Below are 15982 nucleotides of genomic sequence, written 5' to 3'. Positions count from 1 at the left end.
AACAGTATCTTCTAAATCAAAGAGGAATAAAGATTTAATGTAGCAAAAGATTATAGGCTCCCCTAGGAAACACTGAACATCACTTTTTAGTTTCTACCCTGTCACAATAACTTGTCCATGGCATTTTCATTCATTGTCATGTCAAACACTGTAATCAAAGTGCCCACTGTTAGTTATATTCTAACTATAGAATTAGAATAAACATTATATTTCCATGATTCCAAAAGCTCACCCAAGTGTTCTAAATCTAAATCGCAATTGCAACATTTGGTTAAAAACAAGGCCTAGTTTTTTGCCCATATCGTGGCAGTGTGGAAATGATCTCAAATGAGTGCAGGAAATGTAGAAATTGATGGAAATACAGGAAATTATTTTAGGTTGAAGTTGAATTTAACAGTATAAACCAATCAGAATGGAGAAAGACCCATTGAAATCACTTGCCATCCTATGGTCACACACTACTCATGAAGCACATTGGAACTTTTATTATTCCAAAACATAAAATACCGTCAAATACGTGATACCGTCTCATTTAAAAAAAAATACGTGATACCGTCTCATTTAAAAAAAATACGTGATACCGTCTCATTTAAAAAAAAAAAATACGTGATACCGTCTCATTTAAAAAAAATACTGTGATATGTCTCATTTAATAAAAAATACAGTGATACCGTCTCATTTAAAAGAAATACGTGATACCGTCTCATTTAAAAAAATACGTGATACCGTCTCATTTAAAAAAATACGTGATACCATCTCATTTAAAAGAAATACGTGATACTGTCTCATTTAAAAAAATACGTTATACCGTCTCATTTAAAAAAATACGTGATACCGTCTCATTTAAAAAAAAATACGTGATACCGTCTCATTTAAAAAAAAATACGTGATACCGTCTCATTTTTAAAAAAAATACGTGATACCGTCTCATTTAAAAAAAATACTGTGATATGTCTCATTTAATAAAAAATACAGTGATACCGTCTCATTTAAAAGAAATACGTGATACCGTCTCATTTAAAAAAATACGTGATACCGTCTCATTTAAAAAAATACGTGATACTGTCTCATTTAAAAAAATACGTTATACCGTCTCATTTAAAAAAATACGTGATACCGTCTCATTTAAAAAAATACGTGATACCGTCTCATTTTTTTTTTTTAAATACAGTGATACATACCGTCTCATTTAAAAAAAAAAATACCATGATATGATATTTTGGCTATATCGCCCAGCCCTAACAGTAATTTACGTGAGACTCCTGCTACCCAAACGAGTGGGATGGCTGTCTCAGATAGAAAGGAGTGTATCTATATATAGCACGGTAAGCTGTTTGTGTGGTGAGGAAGTGGGTGAATGGCGTTTATTGCACGCCTACACGTATCCTTGTTTTCCCGTTGGTGGAGATGTCAGCCAGCAGTCGTAACACAGGATCTGTTAGATTGTCTATCAGAGAGTCAGAGACAGACAGGGTTAGTATAGCAGCTGTATACTAGGGAGACGACTCCTCAGTGCTGCAGCACAATGTAGGCTAACTAAATGAGTGCAGAGGCTGCAGCTGAGAGAGACACTGGATCCACTGACCCTCTTTTCATGGTGAACAGACCGCTAATGTTGTCATGGTGTGGAGTGGGTGGTGGGTGGGGTGGTGGTGCTGGAAGGCAGCAGTGGAAATGAGTGGCGGTGGGTGGATGGATGGGTGGGTTAGTTGGTAGGTGGGTGGGTGGTTAGGTGGGTGGGGATTGGGGAATATCTCCTCTGTGACATCAGAGCGCTTTGCTGGCCTGGGCCGGCTGTCCTGGTGTGTAGGTTTAGTTTCCTTCCCTCTGGCTGAGTGGCTGGGGCTGAGTGGAGCGGAGGGCTCTGCTGTACTATATACTCCGCTCTGCACTGCTCTACTCTACACTCCACTCTGCTTTACTCTACTCTACTCTATACTCTGCTCTACACTACTCTATACTCTGCTCTATGCTTTACTCTGCTCCATGCTTTACTCTGCTCCATGCTTTACTCTACTCAATACTCCGCTCTACTCTTTACTCTTTCTCTGCTCTACTCTATACTCTGCTTTACTCTGCTCTATGCTCTACTCTATACTCCGCTCTACTCTACACTCTGCTCTAGACTCTGTTCTATCCTCTACTCTATGCTCTGCACTACACTATACTCTGCTCTACTCTGCTCTGCTCTATACTCTGTTCTACTCTACTATATACACTGCTCTGCTTTGCTATGCTCTACTGTATACTATGCTCTACTCTATACTCTTCTCTATTCTATACTCTCTATACTCTGCTCTATACTCTACTTTATACTCCGCTCTACTCTATACACCGCTCTACTCTATACTCTGCTCTACTCTATGCTCTACTCTATACTATATACTCAAATAAAATAAAATGTTATACTCTACTCTATACGCTGCTCTACTGTATACTCTGCTCTATACTCTGCTCTACTCTATACTCTACTTTGTACTGTGCTCTACTCTATACACCGCTCTATTCTATACCCTACTCTATACTCTGCTCTAATCTACTCTATACTCAACTATATACTCTATACTCTACTCTATACTCTGCTCTATTCTATACACTGCTCTGCTCTATACTCTACTCTATACTCTGCGGTACTCTATACTCTACTCTATACTCCTCTCTATACTCTACTCCACACTCCGCTCTATTCTATACCCTACTCTATACTCTGCTCTAATCTACTCAATACTCAACTATATACCCTATACTCTACTCTATACTTTGCTCTATTCTATACACTCTCTGCTCTATACTCTACTCTATACTCTGCGGTACTCTATACTCTACTCTATACTCCTCTCTATACTCTACTCCGCACTCCGCTCTACTCTATACTCTACTATATACTCTGCTCTACTCTATACTCTACTATATACTCCATACTCTACTCTATACTCTGCTCTATTCTATACACCGCTCTGCTCTATACTCTACTCTATACTCTGCTGTGCTCTATACTCTACTCTATACTCTTCTCTATACTCTACTCTACACTCCGCTCTACTCTATACTCCGCTCTACTCTATACTCTACTATGTACTCTGCTCTAATCTATACTCTGTTCTATACTCTGTTTGTGAAGCATGGAGGTGGAAACATCATTCTTTGGGGATGCTTTTCTGCAAAGGGGACAGGACGACTGCACCGTATTGAGGGGAGGATGGATGGGGCCATGTATCGCAAGATCTTGGCCAACAACCTCCTTCCCTCAGTAAGAGCATTGAAGATGGGTCGTGGCTGGGTCTTCCAGCATGACAACGACCCGAAACACACAGCCAAGGCAACTAAGGAGTGGCTCCGTAAGAAGCATCTCAAGGTCCTGAAGTGGCCTAGCCAGTCTCCAGACCTGAACCCAATAGAAAATCTTTGGAGGGAGCTGAAAGTCCGTATTGCCCAGCAACAGCCCCGAAACCTGAAGGATCTGGAGAAGGTCTGTATGGAGGAGTGGGCCAAAATCCCTGCTGCAGTGTGTGCAAACCTGGTCAAGAACTGCAGGAAACGTATGATCTCTGTAATTGCAAACAAAGGTTTCTGTACCAAATATTAAGTTCTGCTTTTCTGATGTATCAAATACTTATGTCATGCAATAAAATGCAAATTAATTACTTAAAAATCATACAATGTGATCTTCAACTCACAGTTGAAGTGTACCTATGATAAAAATGACAGACCTCTACATGCTTTGTAAGTAGGAAAACCTGCAAAATCGGCAGTGTATCAAATACTTGTTCTCCCCACTGTATACACACACACACACACACACACACACACACACACACACACACACACACACACACACACACACACACACACACACACACACACACACACACACACACACTGGTGCTCATATGGAAAATGTGTCTAAGGCTGTCTAGTTGGTGCACACAAAAACAGAAGTAATTTATGGAAGGGTTGGCTGAACTCTGTCAGACTACAGGAGCACTCTGTTTTGTTAAAGAGGGATTTAACCTCAGCTGCTCTCCAAATTCAAATTAAATGTAATTCTATGAAAAAGGTTCAGCTACCATTGAAGCAATTGGTTAATTCACTTGAGAGGAGAATATTTGCATTTTAGGAGTGTTTGAACAGGGAGTGTTTTTTTCAGTTCCCACTGGCATCTGTGTTAAGGTGCGACTGAAGGTCAGGACACTTCACTGTGCAAAGAGAGTCCACTGTGGGGGAGTCGGTGGCTAGGTGTGGGGTGTGTGTGCGTGTGCTCTTGCGTGTGTGTGTGTGTGTGTGTGTGTGTGTGTGTGTGTGTGTGTGTGTGTGTGTGTGTGTGTGTGTGTGTGTGTGTGTGTGTGTGTGTGTGTGTGTGTGTGTGTGTGTGTGTGTGTGTGCAAGCAGACCAGACTTTAGACCCCCTGCAGATTGAGTGACTGACCAGTCAGTCTGGACTCTGGACAGGATCAGCTGTCTGTGCAGTGATGGCTGTTCAGTGTTGTCATGGAGACGGTGGTGTGAGGCTGCACAATAGAAGAAGTTCAGTAGCCTGGTCCCAGATCTGTTTGTGCTCTTGCCAACTCAATTGCTGTCCTTGTTAAGCCAAGCATGACAAGGAGTGACAAGAGGTTGGCATGATAGCACAAACACAATTGTATATACAGTGAATACTGAATGGTGCTGGGAAGAACAGTGAGCTAAGCTCCTTCCCACCCTGGGAGGCTGTTGTGGTTGTGTTGTCCCAGTTAGTCACCCACCCCACAGTGGGAGTCATCCTGTGTTGAATATGGAGCTAATGGTGATGTACCCAATGAGCCATATGAGGATCCATCACATACAGTTGAAGTCAGAAGTTTACATGCACTTAGGTTGGAGTCATTAAATCTCGTCTTTTAACCACTCCACAAATTCCTTGTTAACAAACTATAGTTTTGGCAAGTCGGTTAGGACATCTACTTTGTGCATGACACAAGTCATTTTTCCAACAATTGTTTCTAGACAGATTATTTCACTTATAATTCCTCATCACAATTCCAGTGGGTCAGAAGTTTACATACACTAAGTTGACTGTGCTTTTAAACAGTTTGGAAAATTCCAGAAAATGACATGTCATGGCTTTAGAAGCTTCTGATAGGCTAATTGACATAATTTGAGTCAATTGGTGGTGTACCTGTGGATGTATTTCAAGGCCTACCTTCAAACTCAGTGCTTCTTTGCTTGACATCCTGGGAAAATCAAAAGAAATCAGCCAAGACCTCAGAAAAGAATTGTAGACCTCCACATGTCTGGTTGATCCTTGGGAGCAATTTGCAAATGCCTGAAGGTACCACGGTCATCTGTACAAACAATAGTATGCAGGTATAAACACCATGGGACCACACAGCCGTCATACCGCTCAGGAAGGAGAGGCGTTCTGTCTCCTAGAGATGAACGTACTTTGGTGCGAAAAGTGCAAATCAATCCCAGAACGACAGCAAAGGACCTTGTGAAGATGCTGGAGGAAACCGGTACAAAAGTATCTATATCCACAGTAAAACGAGTCCTATATTGACATAACCTGAAAGGCCGCTCAGCAAGGAAGAAGCCACTGCTCCAAAACCGCCATAAAAAGCCAGACTACGGATTGGAAGTGCACATGGGGACAAAGATCGTACTTTTTGGAGAAATGTCCTCTGGTCTGATGAAACAAAAATAGAACTGTTTGGCCATAATGACCATTGTTATGTTTGGAGGAAAAAGGGAGAGGCTTACAAGCTGAAGAACACCATCCCAAGCACTGGGGTGGCAGCATCATGTTGTGGGTGTGCTTTGCTGCAGGAGGGACTGGTGCACTTCACAAAATAGGTGGCATCATGAGGTAGGAAAAGGATGTGGATATATTGAAGCAAAATCTCAAGACATCAGTCAGGAAGTTAAAACTTGGTCACAAATGACCCCAAGCACACTTCCAAAGTTGTGGCAAAATGGCTTAATGACAACCAAGTCAAGGTATTGGAGTGGCCATCACAAAGCCCTGACCTCAATCCTATAGAAAATTTGTGGGTAAAACTGAAAAAGCGTATGCGAATAAAGAGGCCCACAAACCTGACTCAGTTACACCAGCTCTGTCAGGAGGAATGGGCCAAAATTCACCCAACGTATTGTAGGAAGCTTGTGGAAGGCTACCTGAAACGTTTGACCCAGGTTAAACAATGTAAAGGCAATGCTACCAAATACCAATTGAGTGTATGTAAACTTCTGACCCTCTGGGAATGTGATGAATGAAATAAAAGCTGAAATAAATCATTCTCTCTACTATTATTCTGACATTTCACATTTTAAAAATAAAGTGGTGATCCTAACTGACCTAAAACAGGGAATTTTTACTAGGATTAAATGTCAGGAATTGTGAAAAACTGAGTTGAAATGTATTTGGCTAAGATGTATGTAAACTTCTGACTTCTACTGTATATTACTGGACACAGCCAGTGCTGTTTCTGGATATACATTCTCTCTTTCTCTGTCACGCTCTTTCTTTCTCAGCCTGCACTTCACTGTACTGCAGCCTCATCAATCAGGGGAACCAGCATGGAGAGAGTGGAGCAGCAGAGCAGGCTGCAGACATATGCAGGACCGCTGATGAATTATTGAACAGTGCCAAGTGGACGTGATGTCAGCATGCATGCAGTGCATACAGAGAGGACTAGGGAGAGAGGGAGAGGCATGGGGGGAGGGAGAGAGAGGCATGAGGAGAGAGGGAGAGGCATGAGGAGAGAGGGAGAGGCATGGGGAGAGAGGGAGAGGCATGGGGAGAGAGGGAGAGGCATGGGGAGAGAGGGAGAGGCATGGGGAGAGAGGGAGAGGCATGGGGGGAGAGGGAGAGGCATGGGGGAGGGAGAGAAATGGGGAGAGAGAAGGAATGAGCTCGGGTGAGGGAGAGACAGATAGTATGGGAAGGGAAGGGGCGAGTTTATGTGTGCAACAGAGAAATATGGAGAGAAAAGGGAATTTGTATGAAATAATGCGTGTGAGAGAGTTGGAGAGTGTGTGGAGTAGGTAGTAAGAAAGAGGGGTTTATTGAGGGAGAGAAAGAGGCAGGGAGAGAAGGCAGTATATTTCCATCTGCGTCGGTGGATTAACTGAAAATGACAATGCATATTTTAACAGTCAAACAGGTGACCATGTGCCATGAATCAATACACGTACACTGATTTAATCCACTACCAGATTAGATCCACTCCTGTCACAATAGTTTGTTTAAAAGGAAAATGGAAAGATGATTCATGCATTTGAACAAATTTAGACTGTTTTATTCATGGTAGCCTAGTGTTTAAGAGTGTTAGGCCAGTAACCGAAAGGTCGGTGGTTCGAATCCCTGAGCCTACTAGGTGAAAAATCTGTCAATGTGCCCTTGAGCAAGGCACTTAACCCTAATTGCTCCTGTAAGTTTCTCTGGATAAGAGCGTCTGCTAAATGACTCAAATGTAAATGTATTTTTACCTGTAGTGACATAATGTTATGCTCAGCAGTGAGTCCACCCCTCCTGTCCACATGTAGCCAGTGCACTGTGTTCCACTCTGATATAGGACATGCTTTGTATGTCGTTCTCAGCTGTCACTTAACTAGTCCCACAGGAGAGGCCTACAAAACATGCAGAGAAAATGTAATAAAATGCACAGCTTCAAGCCCCGTCTCTACCTACTCCGAGCATCCTGCTCATAATGGAGACAGACAGGCAGTCCCAGTCACTGCTTCATTACCAGCCTCTGGAAGATGGCTAAGTAGTGTCATTGTTGGAATAGTGGCGACAGAAGTGCCAGTGACATTATCAGTGTTTTGGTCATGAACACTCCAGATGACCTTGTTTTCCTGTGGCCTTCAGAAACAGTGGAGTGGTTATGTTATGTGAGTCCGTATTTACCCTGGCTTTCACAACACACGGGTCAGGATTATGTGTTTACCTCCTGCATGCTGCATAGTAGTGTAGAGGTCAACGAGTTACTCAACAACACAAGTGGATGGAGTGTTTACTCTCTAGAAGACCGAGCCAAAGCCGGATGTTTATCTCACTGCCTTCTCTGATGTATGTCTCCTCAGTCCTTGCTGTACACCATGTTCACTCTCCCCCTTTCTCTCTCCCTCTTTCTCTCTCCAGTCCTACTTTGTCACTGACTATGATCCCACAATTGAAGACTCGTATACGAAGCAGTGTGTCATTGACGAGAGGGCGGCCCGGCTTGACAGTAAGTATAGACCCTCAGCCTGTAAACAAACAGGAGAATCTGACCACAACGCTAATGTTCATTGAGAAATTCCAGCCTTCACAGGAGATTACTGTTCTTATCTTGGAGGGTTTAGTTTTGTACAGCATCTTTTTCAGGAGAAGTGCTACTGTGTGTGTGTGTCTAACGTGTCTGTCCCTGTGTTTGTTAGTCCTGGACACGGCCGGACAGGAAGAGTTTGGAGCCATGAGAGAACAATACATGAGGACAGGGGAGGGCTTCCTGCTTGTCTTCTCAGTCACTGACAGAGGAAGGTGAGTGACAACCCAGTCACGTGTCACCCCCATGCTGCCTCTCTATCTGTCTGTGCCTCTCTCTGTCTGCACCTATCTCTGATTGCGCTTTTCTCTCTCACTCTCTCTCTCTCTTTCTGTCTGCGCGTCTCTCTATCTGCGCCTATCTTGGTCTACGCTTCTCTCTCTATCTCTCTCTTTCTCCCTCTGTCTGCCTGACCTCTCGCTCTCCCTCTCATGCTAAACACATACATCTCTCTCACTCACTCTCTCTTGTTCTCCCACACTTCCGTTCTCGCCAACCTGTGTCGTCATTCTCTTTTGTTCCCCTCTGCTCATATACCTCTCTTTCAACATCCACCTCTTTACAAAGGCTTTGGTTTTCTGTGTAAAAACCCTGCATTAAATCACCTGCATGAGAATGAATGCATCCCCTCTATATGTGCTGTCCTGTACTGTGGTGGGCAGTCTTGGGCCCTTGTCACCCACCTGGTCCCTGTACAGCAATGTGATGGTGGTGTGTCTCAACCCACCCCTCAGAGTCCCCTCTCTCCCTGTGTGTATGCTGTAAACAGTCTTTCCTTCCTCCATTTACGTTAGTCAAGGCTCTCCAGATTTACTATGTGCTCGCTAAGCTGCCCGCCAGCGGCCATTCACTAGAATGCACTCCTGGGTTTGTGGTTACATTCTGTTTCCCTTTCTCTCTGGGGGATATTTCTATGTATGCCATTTGGTTCAAACAGTTAGCATGATATTTGTATTACACTAAAAGCCTTTCAAGTCAACGGGGAGCAAAGCTCTGGTTAAAGGGACAGACCTGCTTAGGGCTACCCCTCCCTGGTCAATGGAAGGCAGGTAAGCCTGTACTGAGGCTGCTCACAAGTTCACCAAGGTGTTACTGCAATGCCCATGCAAACATTTCTGGAACATTGAGGCACGCAGTACAACAGGAGTTCATTGACTTCTCTGTCTGTGCTCTGGAGTACCCCCCTTCACCCTTCACCCACCCTGTCTGATTCACAGAGACGTCAATCCTGTCTGCCTGGGTGCAGTGGGGGAGGGGAGGGCAGGGGGGTTAATTTTTGTGGCTGTGAGACAACATTCCTGGGAGGTCCACAGAGGCACCAGCTTTATCTCAGCTTTATCTTTATATCTGAGCTCTATGTCACAGTTTGGTGTTGTAACCAAGCTCCCTTCTGGCTGGGTAATGTGTAGAGTTTACTGGGGGCATCGAGTGATGCTGCGTGCTTTATGTTTCACAGCTTTGAAGAAATCTACAAATTCCAAAGACAGATCCTCAGAGTCAAAGACCGTGACGAATTTCCCATGATCCTTGTAGGCAATAAAGCAGATCTGGAGCTCCAGAGACAGGTGAGTAGCAGTCCTCCTAACAGCCCAGCTACAGCGCAAATACACATACAGTACATGTTAGGGTGATGTGAGGAAAGTAAATATAAAGCAACAAGCTTTAAAAATGTGCAATTTCTAATTTACATTTTGAAATGTGAAAATGGATAGTGGTGGTGGTGGTGGTGGTGGCTGGAGCTATTTGGGTAGACAAAGAGGGAGTGAGAAAAAGATAGAAAGAGAAGGTGACCAACAAAAACATTGTGGGACAGAGGAAAAGAGGAGAGAGGGAGGGTGTGAAAAGGAGAGGGCTCATTCAGTGGCCTTTATTGGCTTTCAGCTGCAGTTCACTTTCCCACATGACCCCACACTGTCATCTGCTGGAATAAAACACATTCTCTCATCTGATCAAATGTAAATGCATTGATCACATCAATTACTGTCGTAATTATTTTTATTGACTGAATATAATGTGGGGCCTCTGTTAGAATTGATAACTCAATATGATTCATCCAAATTAATTAGTCTAAATGTGGTCTTTAACATATTGGTTAAGGAGTATGATTCAATTCTACCCATTACTGGCAACTCAATGGGTTCAGCTGTTTTAGGACATTAGAATAAATGATTTTGCAATGAGGTCTGGGCCCATATCCACAACGTGTCTCAGAGTAGGAGTGCTAATCTAGGATCTGTCCATACAATCTTATTTATTATGAACTAAAATGCTAAACTGATCCTAGATCAGCACTCCTACACAGAGACGCTTTGTGGATACGGGCCCTGGTCTCTAATCTTGTCGTAATAGTTTAGGACGGGCCAGAAGCAACAATATTCTAGCTAAGCACATAGAAATCAGGTGCTATTTTAATGTAAAATGTAATGTGATACATTTGCTGTATTGTTTACATGTTTCTTAGTGACCCACTCTTGGATGTGAACCCTCTGACCCATGTGTTTCTCAACCTCACCAGCAGATGTCCCTAGTTTCCCGATTCTTGTTTGATCATTTGAAACCGTTCTGTTGGTCCTAAAGTGAAGTCTTCACCCAGCTGGGGCACAGGGTGATGCCAAGGAGTACATGCTATTTATCTACGATTTATCCCTGTACCTGTTTCGTCCCTTCAGGTGACCCAGGAGGAGGGCCAGCAGCTGGCCAGACAGCTCAAGGTGACGTATATGGAGGCCTCAGCCAAAATCCGTATGAATGTAGACCAGGCTTTCCACGAGCTGGTTAGAGTAATCAGGTGGGTGGATTCATTACTGACTGTAGAATAATCAGGTGGGTGGATTCATTACTGACTGTAGAGTTAGTTAGAGTAATCAGGTGGGTGGATTCATTACTGACTGTAGAGTTGGTTAGAGTAATCAGGTGGGTGGATTCATTACTGACTGTAGAGTTAGTTAGAGTAATCAGGTGGGTGGATTCATTACTGACTGTAGAGTTGGTTAGAGTAATCAGGCGGGTGGATTCATTACTGACTGTAGAGTTAGTTAGAGTAATCAGGTGGGTGGATTCATTACTGACCGTAGAGTTAGTTAGAGTAATCAGGTGGGTGGATTCATTACTGACTGTAGAGTTAGTTAGAGTAATCAGGTGGGTGGATTCATTACTGACTGTAGAGTTAGTTAGAGTAATCAGGTGGGTGGATTCATTACTGACCGTAGAGTTAGTTAGAGTAATCAGGTGGGTGGATTCATTACTGACTGTAGAGTTAGTTAGAGTAATCAGGTGGGTGGATTCATTACTGACTGTAGAGTTGGTTAGAGTAATCAGGTGGGTGGATTCATTACTGACTGTAGAGTTGGTTAGAGTAATCAGGTGGGTGGATTCATTACTGACTGTAGAGTTAGTTAGAGTAATCAGGTGGGTGGATTCATTACTGACTGTAGAGTTGGTTAGAGTAATCAGGTGGGTGGATTCATTACTGACTGTAGAGTTAGTTAGAGTAATCAGGTGGGTGGATTCATTACTGACTGTAGAGTTGGTTAGAGTAATCAGGTGGGTGGATTCATTACTGACTGTAGAATAATCAGGTGGGTGGATTCATTACTGACTGTAGATTTGGTTAGAGTAATCAGGTGGGTGGATTCATTACTGACTGTAGATTTGGTTAGAGTAATCAGGTGGGTGGATTCATTACTGACTGTAGATTTGGTTAGAGTAATCAGGTGGGTGGATTCATTACTGACTGTAGAGTTAGTTAGAGTAATCAGGTGGGTGGATTCATTACTGACTGTAGAATAATCAGGTGGGTGGATTCATTACTGACTGTAGAGTTAGTTAGAGTAATCAGGTGGGTGGATTCATTACTGACTGTAGAATAATCAGGTGGGTGGATTCATTACTGACTGTAGAGTTGGTTAGAGTAATCAGGCGGGTGGATTCATTACTGACTGTAGAGTTGGTTAGAGTAATCAGGTGGGTGGATTCATTACTGACTGTAGAGTTGGTTAGAGTAATCAGGTGGGTGGATTCATTACTGACTGTAGAGTTAGTTAGAGTAATCAGGTGGGTGGATTCATTACTGACTGTAGAGTTGGTTAGAGTAATCAGGTGGGTGGATTCATTACTGACTGTAGAGTTAGTTAGAGTAATCAGGTGGGTGGATTCATTACTGACCGTAGAGTTAGTTAGAGTAATCAGGTGGGTGGATTCATTACTGACTGTAGAGTTAGTTAGAGTAATCAGGTGGGTGGATTCATTACTGACTGTAGAGTTAGTTAGAGTAATCAGGTGGGTGGATTCATTACTGACTGTAGAGTTGGTTAGAGTAATCAGGTGGGTGGATTCATTACTGACTGTAGGTGGCACCACAACCCCACTATACCTCCCTGAATACAGTGGCAATGGGTTGAGGGAAAGAAGTAGTTTCAGCTTTTGTTCCTTCACTGGCACTAGTCTGTCTTTCTCAAGTACATGTGAAAGGTGCTTTATGCAATACTTCCACATGGAATGTCACTAAGGGCACTTTCACATATCCCCTTATGATCTGGACCCTGGAAAGTTTGGTACCCTGATCTGAGCTATAAAGCATGTTTGAAACAGAAACAAACTCTAGCTGCAACGAATCCTGGTCCTGCGTGAGTAGTGCGTTCAAGATCTATGACTAGTGTACCAGGTGGCAGTGCGAGACGCGTGGAACTTTTTTGCCCGTTTTAAACAAGCTAGCTTGCTAACATCATGTAGAACAGTGTTTCCCAACCCTGGTCCTCCAGTACCCCCAACATTACACAGTTTCATTGTAGACCTGGACAAGCACACCTCATTCAACTCATTGAGGGCTTGATGATTAGTTAACAAGTTGAATCAGGTGTGCTTGTCCAGGGTTACAATAAACATGTGTACTGTTGGGGGTACTGGAGGACCAGGGTTGGAAAACACTGATGTAGAATGTGCGTCTTGCTAATTGCACCCTGAAACTCTTATTTACAGGTTTTGTGAAATCAAAACGTATTCTGTAGAATTCTCACAAACGCTCCAGAAAACTGAAACAGAGTACCGAATTTCATATGTGAGAATGCCCTAATGTCAATGACAGGATGTTATCTCATCTACACTCAAAGCCAGAACAAAACAATTGTTGCTTGAATGAGTCAGATTATTTTGTTAGAATACTTCTATCTCTGCTTACTCATAACGTAATAATGCACTTTCTCCTCACAGGAAATTCCAGGAACAGGAATGCCCGCCCTCGCCAGAACCCACGCGGAAAGAAAAGGACAAGAGTGGCTGCCATTGTGTGATCGTCTGAGTGGGCCTTATCACTGTCACTCACCCAGCTACTGTCACCAGTCCCCGCCTCCTGCCTGACATGACATCCTGTATGGATGACTGAGCGCTGCCTTCTCCACGTGCATGACTTCAACAGAGGTTCCTGTGGTAGCTACCAGGAACTGCTGCCCCCCCCTGCCCCCGGACTTCACTTCTAGAAGAAACTGACAACGCCAAATGTTAAACTCCTCTTGACCTTCAACAATAATCCAATTCATATGAGAAAGTCCTAACACTAAACATTGCCTCTTAAATCAGCTAAACAATATCATTTTTTGTATTCTGAAGGACTTTTTCTTGCCTTGCAATGACATTTGTACTTTTTGCCGAGATTGAATGAGAAATATATATATCCAGAATGTCAATGAGAGGTTTATTAGTTACTAGTTTCTCATCAGAATAGAGAGATGATCTTATGAAGCTTTGTGTATGTCATGCCATATCCGTTTTTACTTCCATGTGCTAATCCGCTACTGTACATAAGTGAAATTTGTTGTGATTTTGAAAGCGCATTTCTAATGACTTATTAAATGGCCACAGTACAGCGTGTAAGGTTGATGACTTTGGTTTGACTTCTATGAACATAACATGTATACAGGTATGTACGCTGTACAGTATAAACCTAGATATCCCTAAAGTTATTATGACAACTTCACTTTCCAGCGGCGTCAGCGGATCCGTTTCTACGTCTATGGATTGTGCACTCATCTCACTGGCCAAATATGGCATGTTTACTGTATTTGCATTGTAAGGTTCATAGACTTTAGGCTTCTAATAACATGATATCAAAGCTGTTTTATTTATTTAGTTGTACAACTCTTCTCTGACTCTTACCGGTTGTTGTTGACTATCTCCGAGTCAGGTTGGCCTAATCAGAATGATACATTTTAAACTCTTTATATTTGTAATCTTTGACAAGCAGTGCAGAAGAGACCATGGGTAGTATTTATGTACCTCACTGATAATGATGATGTTAATAGCAGACCAGTTTCAGAAATGCTCCTCTCTGACATATCTTTTCAAATCAATCCCTCTCAGTTTGAACAATGATTTTTGTACCATCTATTTGGCTCTCTTTTGGAACGTAGTTATTACTTAAAGTAGACAGAGGTATTGAGCTGTTGAAGCTCACTCATATAAACAAACTGTAACTTCATTTCAATGACATGGTTGTTTGTTACACACTACCTTCAATTATTCTTGGAGATGTGTTCATGTTCTCTCCAAGGTTATTGTTGTGACTCTGGGCCAGTTTGGAGCTGTTTCCATGACTCCCACAGTCACATGGAGGTTACATCACCTGACCTCTCACCTTTACAGTTAACATCAAGGCAATTCACACATTCTGTTGTCTTGTCATCCTTTTCAATATGATCTGTATTTATGCGTAATAGAAACCAATGAATTATTGTAGTTTTGTTATACCATCATGTAATATAAGACAAAAAGAAACATACGAAAATGATTATTTGATGGACTTGATTAAATGTTTTTACTTTATACTTTTATACATTATTTTCTTATCAAACTAGTTGACAAGTATTTTTATATGTCTGTAAGTGAATATGCTCTCACAGCACAGCTGTGTGTATATGTAAAGAGGAATGTATAATTCCCTTAGCTGGTTTTGAACTGAAGAAGACTGTAGGCCTACATTGGTTCTTGACCAACCTGTGGTCCAGAACCTTTCCTCCTCTCGTGGTTTTGATTTGATTTGATTGGTCCTCATTTGGCCTAATCTTCCAAGAGTTCTTGGTGTTGGTGACACATTTTCCTTGACCATTCCCCACTACCTTGCCCATACTGCAAATGTCAACCAATGTGTTGGTTGAACGTCTCCACTCAGCCCACCTGACCTACTAGCAGGGTGGATTGTGGGTAGGCCGTTCACTCTTCTCTTCACTGTTCTCTAGGTCAAGGCTTGGGTCACAGATACATGTGTTCTGCTCAATGGTGGAGTCTGTAAGTACCACCTCCTGTCTTTTGGCAGACTTTATGTACAGTACATTCAATTCATATATTTTTTTCTTTTCAAGTCCATGCCCCTTGCCCCATGTATAGCTTCTGGTGCTATAATAAAATCTGTCATTCAGCCAACTATAGTAGCGAATATTCCTTTTGTTTTAGTTTTTTTGAGAAGTCCTGTATTTGGTGAACTTCATATTTTGTTGACCTTGTATTGTGAAGCGAGGTGGAACAATAACAGTTGTGTTGGCAGATATTGCTTTGATATTTTTGCTTTGAGAAAATGGATGTATCCAATCAAAGAGGAATAAGATGAGAAGATTCCATTATTTTATACCCACTGAACACCTGTTGTCATAATGAGGATGGACCACTGTCTTCACTAATAACATTCCAACATTAACACCACCTCTGAA

At 42.5% G+C, this 15982-nt stretch overlaps 1 protein-coding gene across 1 annotated transcript in view; it reads left to right on the top strand.

Moving 5' to 3' along the window:
- Nucleotides 1-15699, top strand: part of LOC120024722 (ras-related protein R-Ras2) — a 39118-nt gene extending 23419 nt beyond the window's left edge. The window contains exons 2-6 of the mRNA XM_038968988.1: nt 8120-8207; nt 8398-8500; nt 9742-9850; nt 10955-11073; nt 13494-15699. Coding sequence (XP_038824916.1) covers nt 8120-8207; nt 8398-8500; nt 9742-9850; nt 10955-11073; nt 13494-13581 — 507 coding nt within the window. The 3' untranslated portion in view covers nt 13582-15699. The remainder of the gene's footprint in view (nt 1-8119; nt 8208-8397; nt 8501-9741; nt 9851-10954; nt 11074-13493) is intronic.
- Nucleotides 15700-15982: the final 283 nt, after the last annotated feature.

Source organism: Salvelinus namaycush, chromosome 30, assembly GCF_016432855.1.
Source record: "Salvelinus namaycush isolate Seneca chromosome 30, SaNama_1.0, whole genome shotgun sequence".
Classification (NCBI taxonomy): Eukaryota; Metazoa; Chordata; class Actinopteri; order Salmoniformes; family Salmonidae; genus Salvelinus; species Salvelinus namaycush.
This window is presented reverse-complemented; position numbering and strand designations above follow the sequence as displayed.